General features: G+C 49.3%; 7 protein-coding genes across 7 annotated transcripts; 4 read left to right on the forward strand and 3 right to left on the reverse strand.

Annotated features, from left to right (window-relative positions):
• Positions 1-707: 707 nt before the first annotated feature.
• Positions 708-3,186, forward strand: FMAN_03198 (uncharacterized protein; the record flags this gene model as incomplete). Its single annotated transcript, XM_041831985.1, has 2 exons — positions 708-2,442; positions 2,495-3,186. 2 exons carry the CDS (start codon positions 708-710, stop codon positions 3,184-3,186), a joined length of 2,427 nt encoding a protein of 808 aa, XP_041682494.1.
• Positions 3,187-4,285: 1,099 nt separating this feature from the next.
• Positions 4,286-5,125, forward strand: FMAN_03199 (uncharacterized protein; the record flags this gene model as incomplete). The annotated part of the gene is made up of 1 exon (XM_041831987.1): positions 4,286-5,125. The coding sequence occupies one exon, from the start codon at positions 4,286-4,288 to the stop codon at positions 5,123-5,125; it is 840 nt and encodes a 279-aa protein (XP_041682495.1).
• Positions 5,126-5,434: 309 nt separating this feature from the next.
• Positions 5,435-6,066, reverse strand: FMAN_03200 (uncharacterized protein; the record flags this gene model as incomplete). The annotated part of the gene is made up of 2 exons (XM_041831988.1): positions 5,435-5,623; positions 5,671-6,066. The coding sequence occupies 2 exons, from the start codon at positions 6,064-6,066 to the stop codon at positions 5,435-5,437; spliced, it is 585 nt and encodes a 194-aa protein (XP_041682496.1).
• Positions 6,067-6,539: 473 nt separating this feature from the next.
• FMAN_03201 (putative NADH2 dehydrogenase (ubiquinone) flavoprotein 1 precursor) lies at positions 6,540-8,127 on the forward strand (the record flags this gene model as incomplete). Its single annotated transcript, XM_041831989.1, has 3 exons — positions 6,540-6,842; positions 6,918-7,905; positions 7,958-8,127. 3 exons carry the CDS (start codon positions 6,540-6,542, stop codon positions 8,125-8,127), a joined length of 1,461 nt encoding a protein of 486 aa, XP_041682497.1.
• A 463-nt stretch (positions 8,128-8,590) lies between these two features.
• On the forward strand, positions 8,591-9,512 carry FMAN_03202 (uncharacterized protein; the record flags this gene model as incomplete). Its single annotated transcript, XM_041831990.1, has 2 exons — positions 8,591-8,636; positions 8,686-9,512. The coding sequence occupies 2 exons, from the start codon at positions 8,591-8,593 to the stop codon at positions 9,510-9,512; spliced, it is 873 nt and encodes a 290-aa protein (XP_041682498.1).
• Positions 9,513-9,779: 267 nt separating this feature from the next.
• FMAN_03203 (uncharacterized protein) lies at positions 9,780-10,528 on the reverse strand (the record flags this gene model as incomplete). Its single annotated transcript, XM_041831991.1, has 2 exons — positions 9,780-9,951; positions 10,008-10,528. The coding sequence occupies 2 exons, from the start codon at positions 10,526-10,528 to the stop codon at positions 9,780-9,782; spliced, it is 693 nt and encodes a 230-aa protein (XP_041682499.1).
• Positions 10,529-11,117: 589 nt separating this feature from the next.
• Positions 11,118-12,946, reverse strand: FMAN_03204 (uncharacterized protein; the record flags this gene model as incomplete). The annotated part of the gene is made up of 3 exons (XM_041831992.1): positions 11,118-12,037; positions 12,091-12,727; positions 12,908-12,946. 3 exons carry the CDS (start codon positions 12,944-12,946, stop codon positions 11,118-11,120), a joined length of 1,596 nt encoding a protein of 531 aa, XP_041682500.1.
• Positions 12,947-13,404: the final 458 nt, after the last annotated feature.

Consider the following 13,404-nt stretch of genomic DNA (forward strand, 5'->3'; position numbering starts at 1 on the left):
ATAGAATAGACTAGTGACGGAGGCGAACGGGGAGAGTTGAAAGACTTTGATGAAGCGACACCTTTGTGAGATTCTGGACCAAGAGCCTATGGATATCAAAAGCTTCGCTTGACTCTTCTAGCAGGCCTTCTCAGGCTTCTCTTCCAAAATAGAACGAGCTACCAGAGTCATGAGCCTGTTTAGTGTTTTTTACCTGGTGGGTCTTGGCTCAACTATCCCCGGACTGCCGGCCGGATGGCGTTCCGATGGCCACGACGTCGTGATGCCGGACTGGAATTTACCTAAGAAAAACTCGAACCAAGCGGTTTCGCAATAAGCTCCAAGAATCTCCAAGACTTCTGGGCTCAATTTTCTCCCTTGTGCCTCCACATCCACTACGTCACGGGGCCTTTACTGTACTGTACGAGCCCGAGGTCATCGCTGCTTTTGCCGGAGATGGACAGGGCCCGTTCGTGTTAGTCGTACGTACGTACGATACCCAATTCTAACACTGGAACCCGCAAAGCTTGATGGAGCCCATAGAGTTTGCGATCTTCATATAATAACGTAAACCCGCCCTTCCCCGCGAAAGGCATTGTTGAGGCTCTCCAGTTTATCCCTGTACATCTTGGATCACAGTCCCATCCTTCCCACTTCCTTCGCTCGTTACTAAAGGAAATCGATATCTTGTACCTGATTCAAGGTATATTCCAGTCACTCACGATCCAATGGAGGGCACTTCCAGAGATATTCAAGACGAACCGGACCTAGAAGTTGGGCCTGAACCGCCCAAGACTGGTTCTGGCTCAGCTTCTGCTTCTGGTACCGATACACCACCAAGCCCAAAGACTGCTGCTGCGGCTTTGAAGAAGGACAAGGCGCGAGTGCGGTTCAACAGCAATGCTGCCGCAAACCCTCCACCAAAATCATCTACTCCCCCTCCTGCTGCTGGAGGCCCCATCGCTAAGCCCAGGCCATCACTGTTACGTGGCAGTTCTGCAGAGGCTGTCAAGACTCTTCACGATGCCGAGCATGAGTCAGACCCTGAGTCAAAGGAGGCGATGGTGGCTGCCCAGGAACGGGCCCGTATAATGGCGGCAAACATCCACAATGATTCATCAGCCATTGACAGAGACTCACTCGAATCCAGCACTGGAACAGCCGCGTGGGACAGTCCCTATGGTTCTAGTATTCCACTTCAGACTCTCAACGAAGGCAGCAGCAGCCGAGAAGGTTTCCACAAGCTTCCATCTGAGGAGCAAGAGGCGCATGGCTTGAAGGAGGAAGCCTTCAAGCTTGTTCGAGCACACACTCAGCGATTTGGACCCAGCAGCACTGGCCAGCATACACCAGACAACAAGGACACAAAACAAGAAGAACGAGTTCCCCTGACCGAATTAAATGACGGAAACTTTGATGGAGTCTTGTACGATGTTCCAGCACCTGAACAGTATCGCGGAAGCGTACTGTCTCAACTTTTGAAGCTCTACAAACCCCCAGATCCTCCGTTCAAGGGCTCCCACCACCGAGCTGCTTCTACCTCTTCGGTTCTAAGTGAAGCCGGTACTCCGACAGTTCAAGGAACGCCATCTGGAGCATCCACACCAAAGCGAAAATGGTACGATCAGAACAAATCCCAGGATACTCTGGCCAACCTCATCGAGGCCTCATCCCGACTCGCCAACCCCAATGACCCGGATGATAAGAGGAAGAAGCCTACTGGAAAGAAGCCACAAAGACCTGGTCACAAGCGAACAACAAGCGCGAACCGCCTCAGTGGTCTCTGGCAACAACAAGAAGCCCGTATCACAGTTCATATCGCCGAAACTCTGGCCAGACAGGACTATATCATCAAACTCTGCCGTGCTCTCATGCTTTTTGGAGCTCCCACTCATAGACTGGAGGAGTATCTTAGCATGTCTGCCAGAGTTCTCGAAATCGATGGCCAATTCCTCTATCTCCCCGGATGCATGATTATCTCTTTCGATGATAGATCGACTCACACCACCGAAGTCAGAATTGTCCGCACATCGCAGGGTATTGATCTAGGCAAGCTGAAGGATGTCCATCTTATCTATAAGGAGGTTATGCACGATGTCGTCGGTGTTGAAGAAGCTACCGAGAAGCTCGAGACCTTGATGAAGCGCAAGGACAAGTTCCACAGGTGGCTCAGAGTTGTCATGTTTGGACTCATGAGTGTCTGTGCTGCCCCTTTCTCCTTCGGAGCTCGACTCATCGATCTTCCTCTTATCTTCGCTTTCGGCTGCCTTATTGGAGTACTCCAGCTTATTGTGGCACCCAACTCTGCCCTCTATAGCAACGTCTTCGAAGTTTCTTCTACCATCATCGTCAGTTTCTTGGCCAGAACGTTTGGCAGTATTTCGAGTGGAGGCGAAGAGATCTTTTGTTTCGGCGCTCTGGCGCAGGGCGGTATCGTCATGTTGCTGCCCGGTTACATGGTTTGTAAGTCAATTCTCCCTACCTCATAATGGTGATGGACACTAACATGATACAGTGTGCTCTGCCCTCGAACTTCAATCTCGTGCTATTGTCCCCGGTTCAATCCGAATAGTCTACGCCGTCATTTACTCCCTTCTTCTCGGATTCGGTATCACTGTTGGCGCCGCTCTTTATGGATTATTCGACAGTAACCCGTCCAACACTACAACTTGTCCCGATGCCATGAACCCCTACTACGGCTTCATTTTCGTGCCATTCTTCGTCATCAGCATGTGTATCGTGTACCAAGCCAAATGGCGCCAGATGCCCGTCATGGTTATCGTTTCATTCGCTGGTTACATGGTAAACTACTGGAGTGGACAGAGATTCAAGTCTAGCCCTCAGATCTCGAGCACACTGGGTGCATTGGCCGTTGGACTCCTTGCCAACCTCTACTCTCGACTTCGACACGGCGTTGCAGCAGCAATTCTTATTCCAGCAGTATTCTGTCAAGTGCCTGGAAGTCTTGCGTCCACTGGAGGATTGCTTAGTGGTCTACAAGTCGCCAACTCTATCACCAACGCCACTGGTGAGATCAATGGAACTTCCTCTGTGCAGTTCCAGCAGGGCTCGAACCCTGATAACTTGGTATTCAGCGTTGCTGCCTCCATGATTCAGATCGCCATCGGTATTGCCGTTGGTCTGTTCATGAGCTCTTTGCTCATCTACCCTCTGGGCAAGCGCCGCAGTGCCTTGTTCAGTTTCTAATTGCTTTATTTGTTTCAAGTTCAGCGCAGCATCAGCATCAGCGTCGGCATTAGCATTGGGGAATCATTCATCTTTTGTATTACAGAAAAAGTTGTGCATTTACATATGGTACAGATTTAAGACATGTTATTTAGAGCGATAAAAAACAGGAACTGGATACTGAGGTGCTTTTTGGCTTTGATGGCGTGGTCATTGTGAATTAGGTCCTGGTTAGGGCTGGTCTTTTGCATAATAATGGGTTTGAATTCATAGAAAGAATGAGTGGCTGGTTCTGATTAGAGCATTCACGATTTGAGACAGGTGAAGGGAAATCATAACAATATCATGATGTTTACTCCTGTATCTCGATACTTCGAGCATCGTCAGTCGGATCATCATGCTATGGCAACACGTGCCTCTTCCACTGGCTTGAACATGCCATTTTCTCCTCCAAGCATCGACATCATAACTGCAGGTTTAGCCTTGGTTTCATGAGCTACAAGTGGATACGACAATGCATTTTCAAAAGCCGACTTCCCCGGAATAGCTCACAACGACAGGACGTGGTGCATCCCAGGATATCCGGAGCTCCATATAAGTGACGACGTGTCAGAAGACCCCTGATCCAGGGATATTCTTGGCGGGTACCGAATCATGCACAACTTGTCTGTCTCCCACATACCGTCGGCTGCCTTTGCCGTGGTCTGGCACCCACCGTTTATAACGGATCCTTTACAGTCTTTCAGTTATGCATGCATAAGAGACCCGAGGCTCAAGCTGAAAGTGTAACATGCATAGCCACAAACCCAGCTCACAGCCACATTCTTTCTACGCAATACACTGATATCACTACAGCACAACCTCAACCTCTTGGCTTTTATACAAAACCTGTTCACTTTCGCTGACATTGCCCTCTGGACTTGTTCAATCACTATACTCAACCAAGTAGACATTCTATAAATCCACGATACGAGCTACTAGTACTGCTTTTCTTGTGACGACTGACTATTAGCTACCTACGTTACTGACGACGTCATCACATTCACTTGTGGTCAGCTTCACCTCCATACCAATACACACCTCTCAAACACACCTCAGGCCCTAAACCTTTCAAAAGAAAATGAATCCCTCTGATGTTCCAGATGAGCCTCCGCCTTCATACGCCGAGAGTCAGAACCAGCATAAGAAGCTCCCGGCACAACCTCCGCCAGCAGCTGCAGCTCCGCCCAAAGCATCATCATCAGCATCCCAAGCTCCTCCTCCTCCCCCAACTGCCGGCCCCAGCCAACCTCCAGCTGTCCCACGCCAATTCCCGCCGGCGTTCAATCTCTATTATCAAGGATGGCCCAATAATTCATATACACTTGCTGAACACCAAAACCAGCCTCTATATCTCTACTCCGCACATTCCGGCCTGAGTGATCTGCCGCCAATTCTTCTACACTCTGGTCCAGGCCCGTCATATTCACCTCTGGCTTCTGCAAGCTTCATGTTCATGAGCGCTAGTTTCGAAGTCGAATTGCCTCCAGTGCCAGGCTCGGGAGCTCCGTTGGCACGTGAAGTAGTTGAACCAGTAGGTTCACACAGTGGTCTCGGTACAGGCTATAGCTTTGCTATTGAAGTCGGACCAGGAGGCAATGGACCACGGGAGAGATTCGAGTGGCGGCGCTCACGTGGAGATGTCATAGCAAGCTTGGGTGGTCATTATTATGGCTGGAAGCTTGTGCGTATGAGCCGTGGTGCTCCTGGAGGGGGAAATATGGCTTTTGCGCCAGGCGGCTTCAAAGATAGTCAAGGAAACGAAGTTGTTGCAGCTTGGACGATGGGCGATGGAAGAAGTTTAACAAAGGTTGCGCATTTTCGATTTATGGGAACGGGCTTGACAGGACTTCTTGGAGAGAGGTGGGCTATTATGGTGGTGATAACAGGGCTGGCCTTATTTCACAGAGACCGAAGATGACAGTCTTGACTCGTCTCATGAAGGCACTGCCTATATCTCGATCTTGATTAATGTACCAAATACCCTCACTGGGCAATACTAATATTTAATATGAGCTGTGGGCATTGTTGCAACCTACCCGTTATGATGAGATTGCTATTCGGTATTGTTTGATGCTCCGGAGGTGTAACTATACTTTATGGAGAATGTGTCTGTAGATTCTTTGTGATCAATCTGGTGATAGAACAAAGGAGCCTCCCCAAAATGTGATCCGCCGAGCAGTATCATATATATAATGAGGCCGTTCAATAGAGTACATCTATGGGTATCTTATTTAAATTTGTCGGCGTTACTGGGTATCATTTTTCGCAGGATGGCGAGCTGTTTCATTAAGGCAATCTTCCTCTGATCAGCAAGGTTGCGTCGATCGATTCGTCTTGACCCGTTCGAGAAGACGACAGTATTGTCAGGGAGTATTGTTCCGGGGGCAATCTTTGTCATTTGCGTAATGGTGCAATTCTAGATATGGTCAGCTCCTGATCACGAAGATGGGGGTTCGTACCTACCTTGCCGATCCTAGCACCACTCCCAATCGTTGACCCAGCGTGAACTACCGTACCCTCGCCGATCTCGGTATTGCCGGCTTCAATGACACTGCCTGCCTCAATTGTAACAAAGTCTGCCAGCACAATGCCACCACGCTGCGCAGTATCAGGGTCGACTGGGCGAGTTCCCAGGTGTGTTCGTTCGTGGATGAGACATCGTCGCCCGATCAGAATAGATCCGGAGTTTGACTCAAACTTTGACCGAGGGTGTACTACCGTTTCTGATTGTATCGTGATCGAATGTGTTCCTTGGAGAATCGCATTATCGGAGATGGTCAGGGAGTCTGAGAAATGAACGGGAGGCCTAGGACCACTGCGATCGATAGCGGGGAGAATGGAATGCCTTTTGCTAGACATGATGAATGCGACTCAGGTTATCATTGCACAGATGTCAGTGGTCATTTCTCATCAACACGACGGAAGAAGCCGAGGTGAAGCTTGTATATACAAAGCCCACGATACTCGAGTTGGTGTTGCGACACCGCAGGTCGAGTCCGTCGAATAGAAACCCTTCCTTGACTGCTTACGTGATGCAACGCTACCAGGATCTATGACTCCAGGATATCGGTTGGAGGCAAATCGGGGGCGAAAGGCAATCGATGCGCTTAACAGAAATGATATGAAGAACTTGTGCTAGTATGTGAGAATTGGTGTGGAGTAAAGTCCTGGCTAACTGGAGTGGCTGAATAATCGCGTAATGGATTGGCCAATCACTAGCCCGCTATTTCTGAACTGCCTGGTCACGAAATGGATCTCGCTCGGGAAACTTGAAGTGCCGCAACTTGTCGTTCAACCATCTCCAAACCGCCACCCGACAACGATCGAGCACAATGCTGTCCACGAGAACGGCGCCCAAGAAGGCCGTCGGCCTCTCACGGACCGCCGTGAGGGGTCTGGCTACTGTCCAGGACGGCGCCCCGAAGCGAACATACGGTGGTCTACGAGACCAGGATCGCATTTTCCAGAACCTCTATAACCGATATCCCGTGGACCTCAAGAGTGCTAGGAAGATGGGCGATTGGCACAAGACCAAGGAGATTATCCTCAAGGGACACGATTGGATCATCAGCGAGGTCAAGGCCTCCGGTCTTCGAGGACGAGGTGGTGCTGGTTTCCCCTCGGGTCTCAAATGGGTAGGTTTCTCCAAGATTGGTTTCACGGGCCAGGAGGCCAAACCAGTATCAATTGTCTAACCGAACGCTCTGCAGTCTTTCATGAACTTCAAGGACTGGGACAAGGACACCAAGCCCCGTTACCTTGTCGTCAATGCCGATGAGGGTGAGCCCGGAACCTGCAAGGATCGTGAGATTATGCGAAAGGACCCACACAAGCTCATCGAAGGATGCCTTATTTCTGGCCGAGCCATGAACGCAACCGCCGCCTATATCTACATCCGTGGTGAATTTGTCGAGGAGGCTGCCGTTCTCCAGCGAGCCATCAACGAGGCCTACGCCGCCGGCCTGATCGGAAAGAACGCCTGTGACTCCGGCTACGACTTCGATGTTTACCTGCACCGAGGTGCTGGTGCCTACGTCTGTGGTGAGGAGACTTCACTTATTGAGTCTCTAGAGGGCAAGCCTGGAAAGCCTCGTCTTAAGCCTCCGTTCCCTGCTGCCGTCGGTCTTTTCGGATGCCCTTCAACTGTTACCAATGTCGAAACTGTTGCCGTTGCCCCTACTATCTGCCGACGAGGAGGAAGCTGGTTTGCTGGCTTCGGCCGTGAGCGTAACCAAGGCACCAAGTTGTTCTGTATCTCTGGCCATGTCAACAACCCCTGCACTGTCGAGGAGGAGATGTCCATTCCTCTGCGTGAGCTCATTGACAAGCACTGTGGTGGTGTTCGAGGTGGATGGGATAACCTTTTGGCTGTCATCCCTGGTGGTTCTTCTACTCCTGTTCTCCCCAAGCACGTCTGCGATGACCAACTGATGGACTTTGATGCCCTCAAGGACAGCCAGTCTGGTCTTGGCACTGCTGCTGTTATCGTTATGGATAAGAGCACCGATATTGTCCGAGCTATCAGCCGTCTCAGCCACTTCTACCGTCACGAGAGTTGCGGCCAGTGCACACCTTGCCGAGAGGGTAGCAAGTGGACAGAGCAGATGATGAAGCGATTTGAGAATGGTCAGGCTCGTGAGCGTGAGATTGACATGCTCCAGGAGCTCACCAAGCAGGTTGAGGGTCACACTATTTGCGGTAAGTTCTCATATCAACCATCCGTCTAAAACGTCGTACTAATGGTGCTTAGCTCTGGGAGAGGCCTTCGCCTGGCCGATTCAGGGTCTTATCCGACACTTCCGACCCGAGCTTGAGGCTCGTATCCAGAAGTTCTCTCAGGAGCATGGTGGTGAGGCCCTTGCTGGTGGATGGAACCATAATGCCAGAGCCCAAGGCAAGTTGGTGTCTCCCGGTCAATAATTGGTATCTAGAGTAGAAAAGGGTATGGAGAGAGGAAGGAATTAAGCTTGACGTGTCTTGCATCGTACCTGTGCATAACTACAACTATTAGGTAGATGCCATGTGTTATATTTACTTATTGTTCAATGGGAGTAAGAGTTGGTAAAGTAAACTATGTTTGCCAGCGTGGCTCCTCTTCATATGAAAAACAAGCAGCCTAAATTGCGTATGAGAATATTGTATCATGCACTCATATCAAGTCGCTACAAATTGCCGTATTTATATACGTGGATGTGAGGATCCACTAACATTGAACTACTGGCTGGCCCCATCAACACCGCCTATTCAACAAACAACCTAACCACCAGGGGTCAATGATTTGTAATTTTCTGTTCACTTGCATTAGACGTATATAAATTCGTGGCATAAATCTCGAGTTCTTTCACTTTGTCTCTTACACCTCTGTCTCGGTAGACTCGCAGTTATGGTGGGAACATATGAGCATTTCGTTGCTTTTGGCACCGATCTTGGTATTTCTCTCACAAATCCTCACAAGACGCACTCACTAACTATTTTCAGTCGGCATCGAGCGAATTCTCCGTGGTTTTCAAGCGATATGCTCTCTTCTAGTCTGGTATCCGGCTCTATTTGCCCTTGTCCAGCCTAAGGTGCCATCACCATTATCTCTCCGCACTCTAGGTGGCCAGATCAACGTCTCCCGACGTTTCATTCGGTTCTTCCGCTTTTTGGACACTTTCCGCGCAGGATGGCTTGTCTACGTCGCCCAGGGTGACAAGAGCATTGATATGTGGCTTGATATCATTAGCAAGACTTGTTTCGGCATGTTCGGCATGATGGAGACTTTGACCCTCCTCGATCTCTGCGGCATCGAGAACCTCCGTGTCTTTAGTGCTGAGAAGTTCCAGGAGATTGATTACCAGTCGCAACTTTTCTGGTTTGCTGGATTGTACACCTCCGTTCTTGTCACGGTTATCAGACTGTATCGACTAGTCGCTGGTACTCCTGCCTCTGTCAAGCGCGAGACTGTCAGCATCAGCTCTACTGAGAAGCCAGCTGAACTTATCACTGCAGAAAAAGAGACTGCCGTTCTCTCTGAAAAAATGACCAAGGACGATCTCGACAAGGAGCGTGAGCGTCTCAAGAGCATCGTCAATAAACGCAAAACCGAGAGACGTGCTTGGATCAAGAAGTTTAAGAGTGAAAGCTACGTTCTCCTCCGTGCTCTCGTTTCTGATCTCCTCGATATGCTTCTTCCTACCACAACAGTCGGCTGGGTCAAGCTTGAGCCCGGCTTGGTGAGTTTGGCCATGTTTATCACCACTTTTACTACAGGTCAGGCTGTATGGGAGAGGGTTGGACAGAATCTTCAACGACAGAAGCAGTAGAAGATGAAGGTGTACGGCAATTTCAATTCGTATCTCACATTGTGCTATATGAAAGCTATCTATACCGTCTGTCACTACGACAGCAAAATACAGTTCACTCAGACTACATCATATGCGCTTTTCAGCTGGATATTGTTCTCAGAACATTATCGTCACGGGCTAATCCATGGTCCTCCTAGCCTCAGTCTTTGTGGTAGGTGCTACCGTTGAATGAAAGGGATAGAGGACAGGTACTGGGTTCCTTTAGCAAAGTTCCGATTTGGTCCTCTAGACCTCAGAGGCCATCGAGTCGCGGGGCTCAGAAACTTCGTCTCGGAAGACATCGAGGTCAGGGATCGAATACAGGTAGTCCTCATCGTCCTCGCCCCTGTAGACAACGATCTTCATCTTGCGGAAAAGACTGATCAGGTTGAGAACAGCGATGGCCGACTGCATGATCCTGTAATACAATATTAGCATAACTTGAATGACCGAAACCATCCGTCGGATACTTACACAACAGTAAGACTCAGACCCGAAACATTGTCTTCATAATACCAGTTATATGCAGTGAAGGACAGGACACTGGGTCCGATGAAGAAAAGACCAAAAGAAAAGTCGATAGCGCTGACAAGATAAGTCCACGCTCCACGGCTTGTGTGTGATGCGAGCGAAGTCGTGCCAATGGTGCAGAAAAAGTTTCCGATCTTGAGGTCGAACTTGTTGCTCTTCCTGCCGGGGAGGAGGCTCTTGAAGACGCGGGACGCATGCCACATAACCAAGAAAATTCCACCCATTGCGAATGCGGCTGTTGATCCTGGGGAGCTCCGGGGCATGCAGATAAAAACTAAATCGGTGATAACGATAGGGACAATCATCAATCGTAGCAACAGAATAGGTGAGAAAGAGAGTCTGAATACGGGCGTCTTCCCATCGTCTCTATCCTCCCGCTCGGATGGTGACAGCAGCGCAGCTGCGGGGTCCCCTCTGGGAAGAGGCTCATAAGAAGGCTGTCCTGACTGGTTCTTGGCCGCCATACTGAAGTGTCGATGAGGGAGTGGTCTGTGATTTTGATTCAGCCTTGTAAGTTGTGATACTGGTATCTCATGGCGGACTGCTCAGTATTTATACAAGGACACCGTGATGGCACCCACCGGGGCATGATATGACAAAATAAAAGTGAAACCATATCCTATCTAGGAAACCGCCGCGTTTGCTCTGGTCTTTTGCAAAGGTTTAGCGCATGGAGCGAAGGATCGTGTTTCGTGTGTGCCTAGCACAGCCTTAAAGCTGCATGGGCCGAGTTTCCATGGTGATGGCTGCACTAAAGTTACTATTTCCGCTCGTCTATTCGCCAGGGCATACGCAGAAAACATGCAGTTGGTTGTCATGACTGTTTCGGGCTCATTTGTGGATCAGAGGTTGCGTAAGCCTTTGCTTGAATTTGGGGTCCAGAACTCCAACATGGCATCAAAAAGACCAAAACTTGAGGCAAGTGTCACAGCATCTGGCCTTTTGAGCAATGAACTGTCGTGAGAATTGCCGATCTGGTTAATCTGGATCAATGCGGAATATTTCCAAGATATAGTTGAGATAGCCACCGCAAGGCATTTTTTATCTTGGCGTTTATCGCCTACCCTTGATGAGAAAGCGTCCAGTCTCAATCTGCATCTTCCACCCGTCTTGGAGGAGAGCTCCAGCTACGGCTTGTCTCAGCTGTGACACACCGCCAGCACTATGGCGGCCGAGTCCAGTTATGACAGTAAACGGCTGCTGTCGAGCCTTATCAGACCGAAACTCTCCCAGGCCAGCCCACCAGGACTGGACTCTCTCGCGAGCAATGCTCACGCCAGACTGCACGTTAACGCCGTGTAAGTCAATCGAAGTTGATGTGCTTTGCTTATCAACGAGTAGATTTGCCGCCGTTGACGTAGCATGCATTTCATATCGAGCCTGCTCTCGTGCCCTTTCAGAATAATAACCTGCTGCCTGTCGATAGAGTGGATTAGAGGCACCGCGTCGATTTAAGGATGCTGCCGAAGCGGCTGCTTCACGTTTGGCTCGATTGTATTGGCTGGCTCTCTCAGCAGCTTGCGCGTACGCTAACGAGCCGACGGGAAAGCTCGTGCTTCCTGATGCCGGCCGGGCTAGCTTAGATTTTCCTCGTGTGACGGTCTCGAATCCTTCGATATCCTCTACAGGTAGTGGCGTCAGTTGATAACTGACCTCAAGCTTCTGTGTCCAGGGATTCTTGACGAAATGTTTGCTAACAAGCGCCGCAATGTCGTCTGATTCTTGCGATGTGGAGCCCGTAACCTGAACGATTGTCGACATAAACTTCTCTGGGACATTCTGGTATTTTTGGGCGAGTTCCTGTGCATATTTCTTTGCCTCCTTATCCTGGGTTTCGATGCCCTGCGACATGTATCGATGCAAGATCTCAACTGCAGCGGCACCACTCGCACAGCGTTTGTTGTGGTAGATATCGGAGACTACTCCAAAGGGTAAGTCCAGCCTGTCTGCTAGATATGCGATCTCGTCCTGGCCTAAGTCAGACAGTCAGCTATCACATTCTGGTGAATGATCGGTTCAAACATACGCTTCAACTCTTTTAGATCATCGGGGGATGGAGAGGCATTCCCACTGCTGGGTGATGGTGTTTCGCTTCCGAAAGCCTTTTTGCCCTTCTTCTTGTTCCTTTTCTTCTTCTTCCCGGCGGCTTCGTCAGGCTCAAAGAAGCCGTCAATGCCCTTCTGCTCTTGCCCTGTTGATTTAAGATACTGGATGTTGAGTAGGTCATCGAGCGCAGTTTGTACATCACCATTTGCCTTTTTCAGTGAGTGTTTGATGTCAAATTCCTTGAGCTCACTAAACATGCTTTGGAGGAGAAGGGCTTTATTCTCCTCGCTATCATCATCAAATGAAGTAAGTCTGGGTATGGAGTAAGTTGTGTTTGCTGTCGATGCAGTTTGATCGCTGGCGGATGTGGTATCTGTGTCGTGAGCACGAGAGGCCTGTTGGCTGCTCGTCTCAGCTGTACTCTCATCGCCATTCACATCTTCAGGTATATTCGAGATGCCACTTGGGTTGAATCCAGTTGCTTCTTCTGTTGTGACATGCTGGGCAAGGTCTTCTAAGACAATCTGAGCTGACTTGTACTGAGAAGCTTCTGTGAGATCATGGTCGCTGGCGATGGCAACTACGAGGGCTTCGTCCAGGAGCGACCTGAATTTTTCCTGCAACATCATATGTGAGTATCAAGTCTCTTATCTATGACAGTGCATGAACACGATATTATATCTCATAGTCATTCTCACGATGTCTTGGTGCCATACTGGTTCCAAAGTTCGCTTCTATGACTCGGCAACTAGATATATACGCGCTGAAGCCATTATAACAATAATAAATGAACATACCACCAGCTTTTGCACAAGCTCTTCTGAGGTTTCTGGCATCTTGGGGGAGGGATAGTGTTGTGATATCGGTTGTGGCTGGTTCCAGAATAAAGCATGGTACTTTATAAGATCTTACAGGTAATAAGAAAAACTATGTCGCTAAGTCTTCAGAAACTTCCCGTGCTTTATAAATGACGTTGCGAAATTGAAAGGCGGAATGACGCACAGAAAGATTGAAAGAGTCATGGTGTTTTCAGGGCTCTTCAGCGAAGGTGGAGATAGTTGAAGTTGCTAAACGTATCACGTGCCATGATAACGAGACCTTGGCTTGCAAAGTTATAAATACAATGCATTTGATGGGTAGTGCAAGACTAAAGCCTTTGGGTTTATTGAGGGCATTCACGACCGAAATTACCTTTGGGTACGTTGATTAACTTTACACGGGCCTGTGCTGGTGGAAAATTGGGGATGCCTGAGCGAGAATGTCCCATAGTTCATATCTTATGGGACTATAGTAG

The sequence above is a fragment of the Fusarium mangiferae genome (genome assembly GCF_900044065.1).
Source record: "Fusarium mangiferae strain MRC7560 genome assembly, contig: FMAN_scaffold006, whole genome shotgun sequence".
NCBI classification, from domain to species: Eukaryota; Fungi; Ascomycota; class Sordariomycetes; order Hypocreales; family Nectriaceae; genus Fusarium; species Fusarium mangiferae.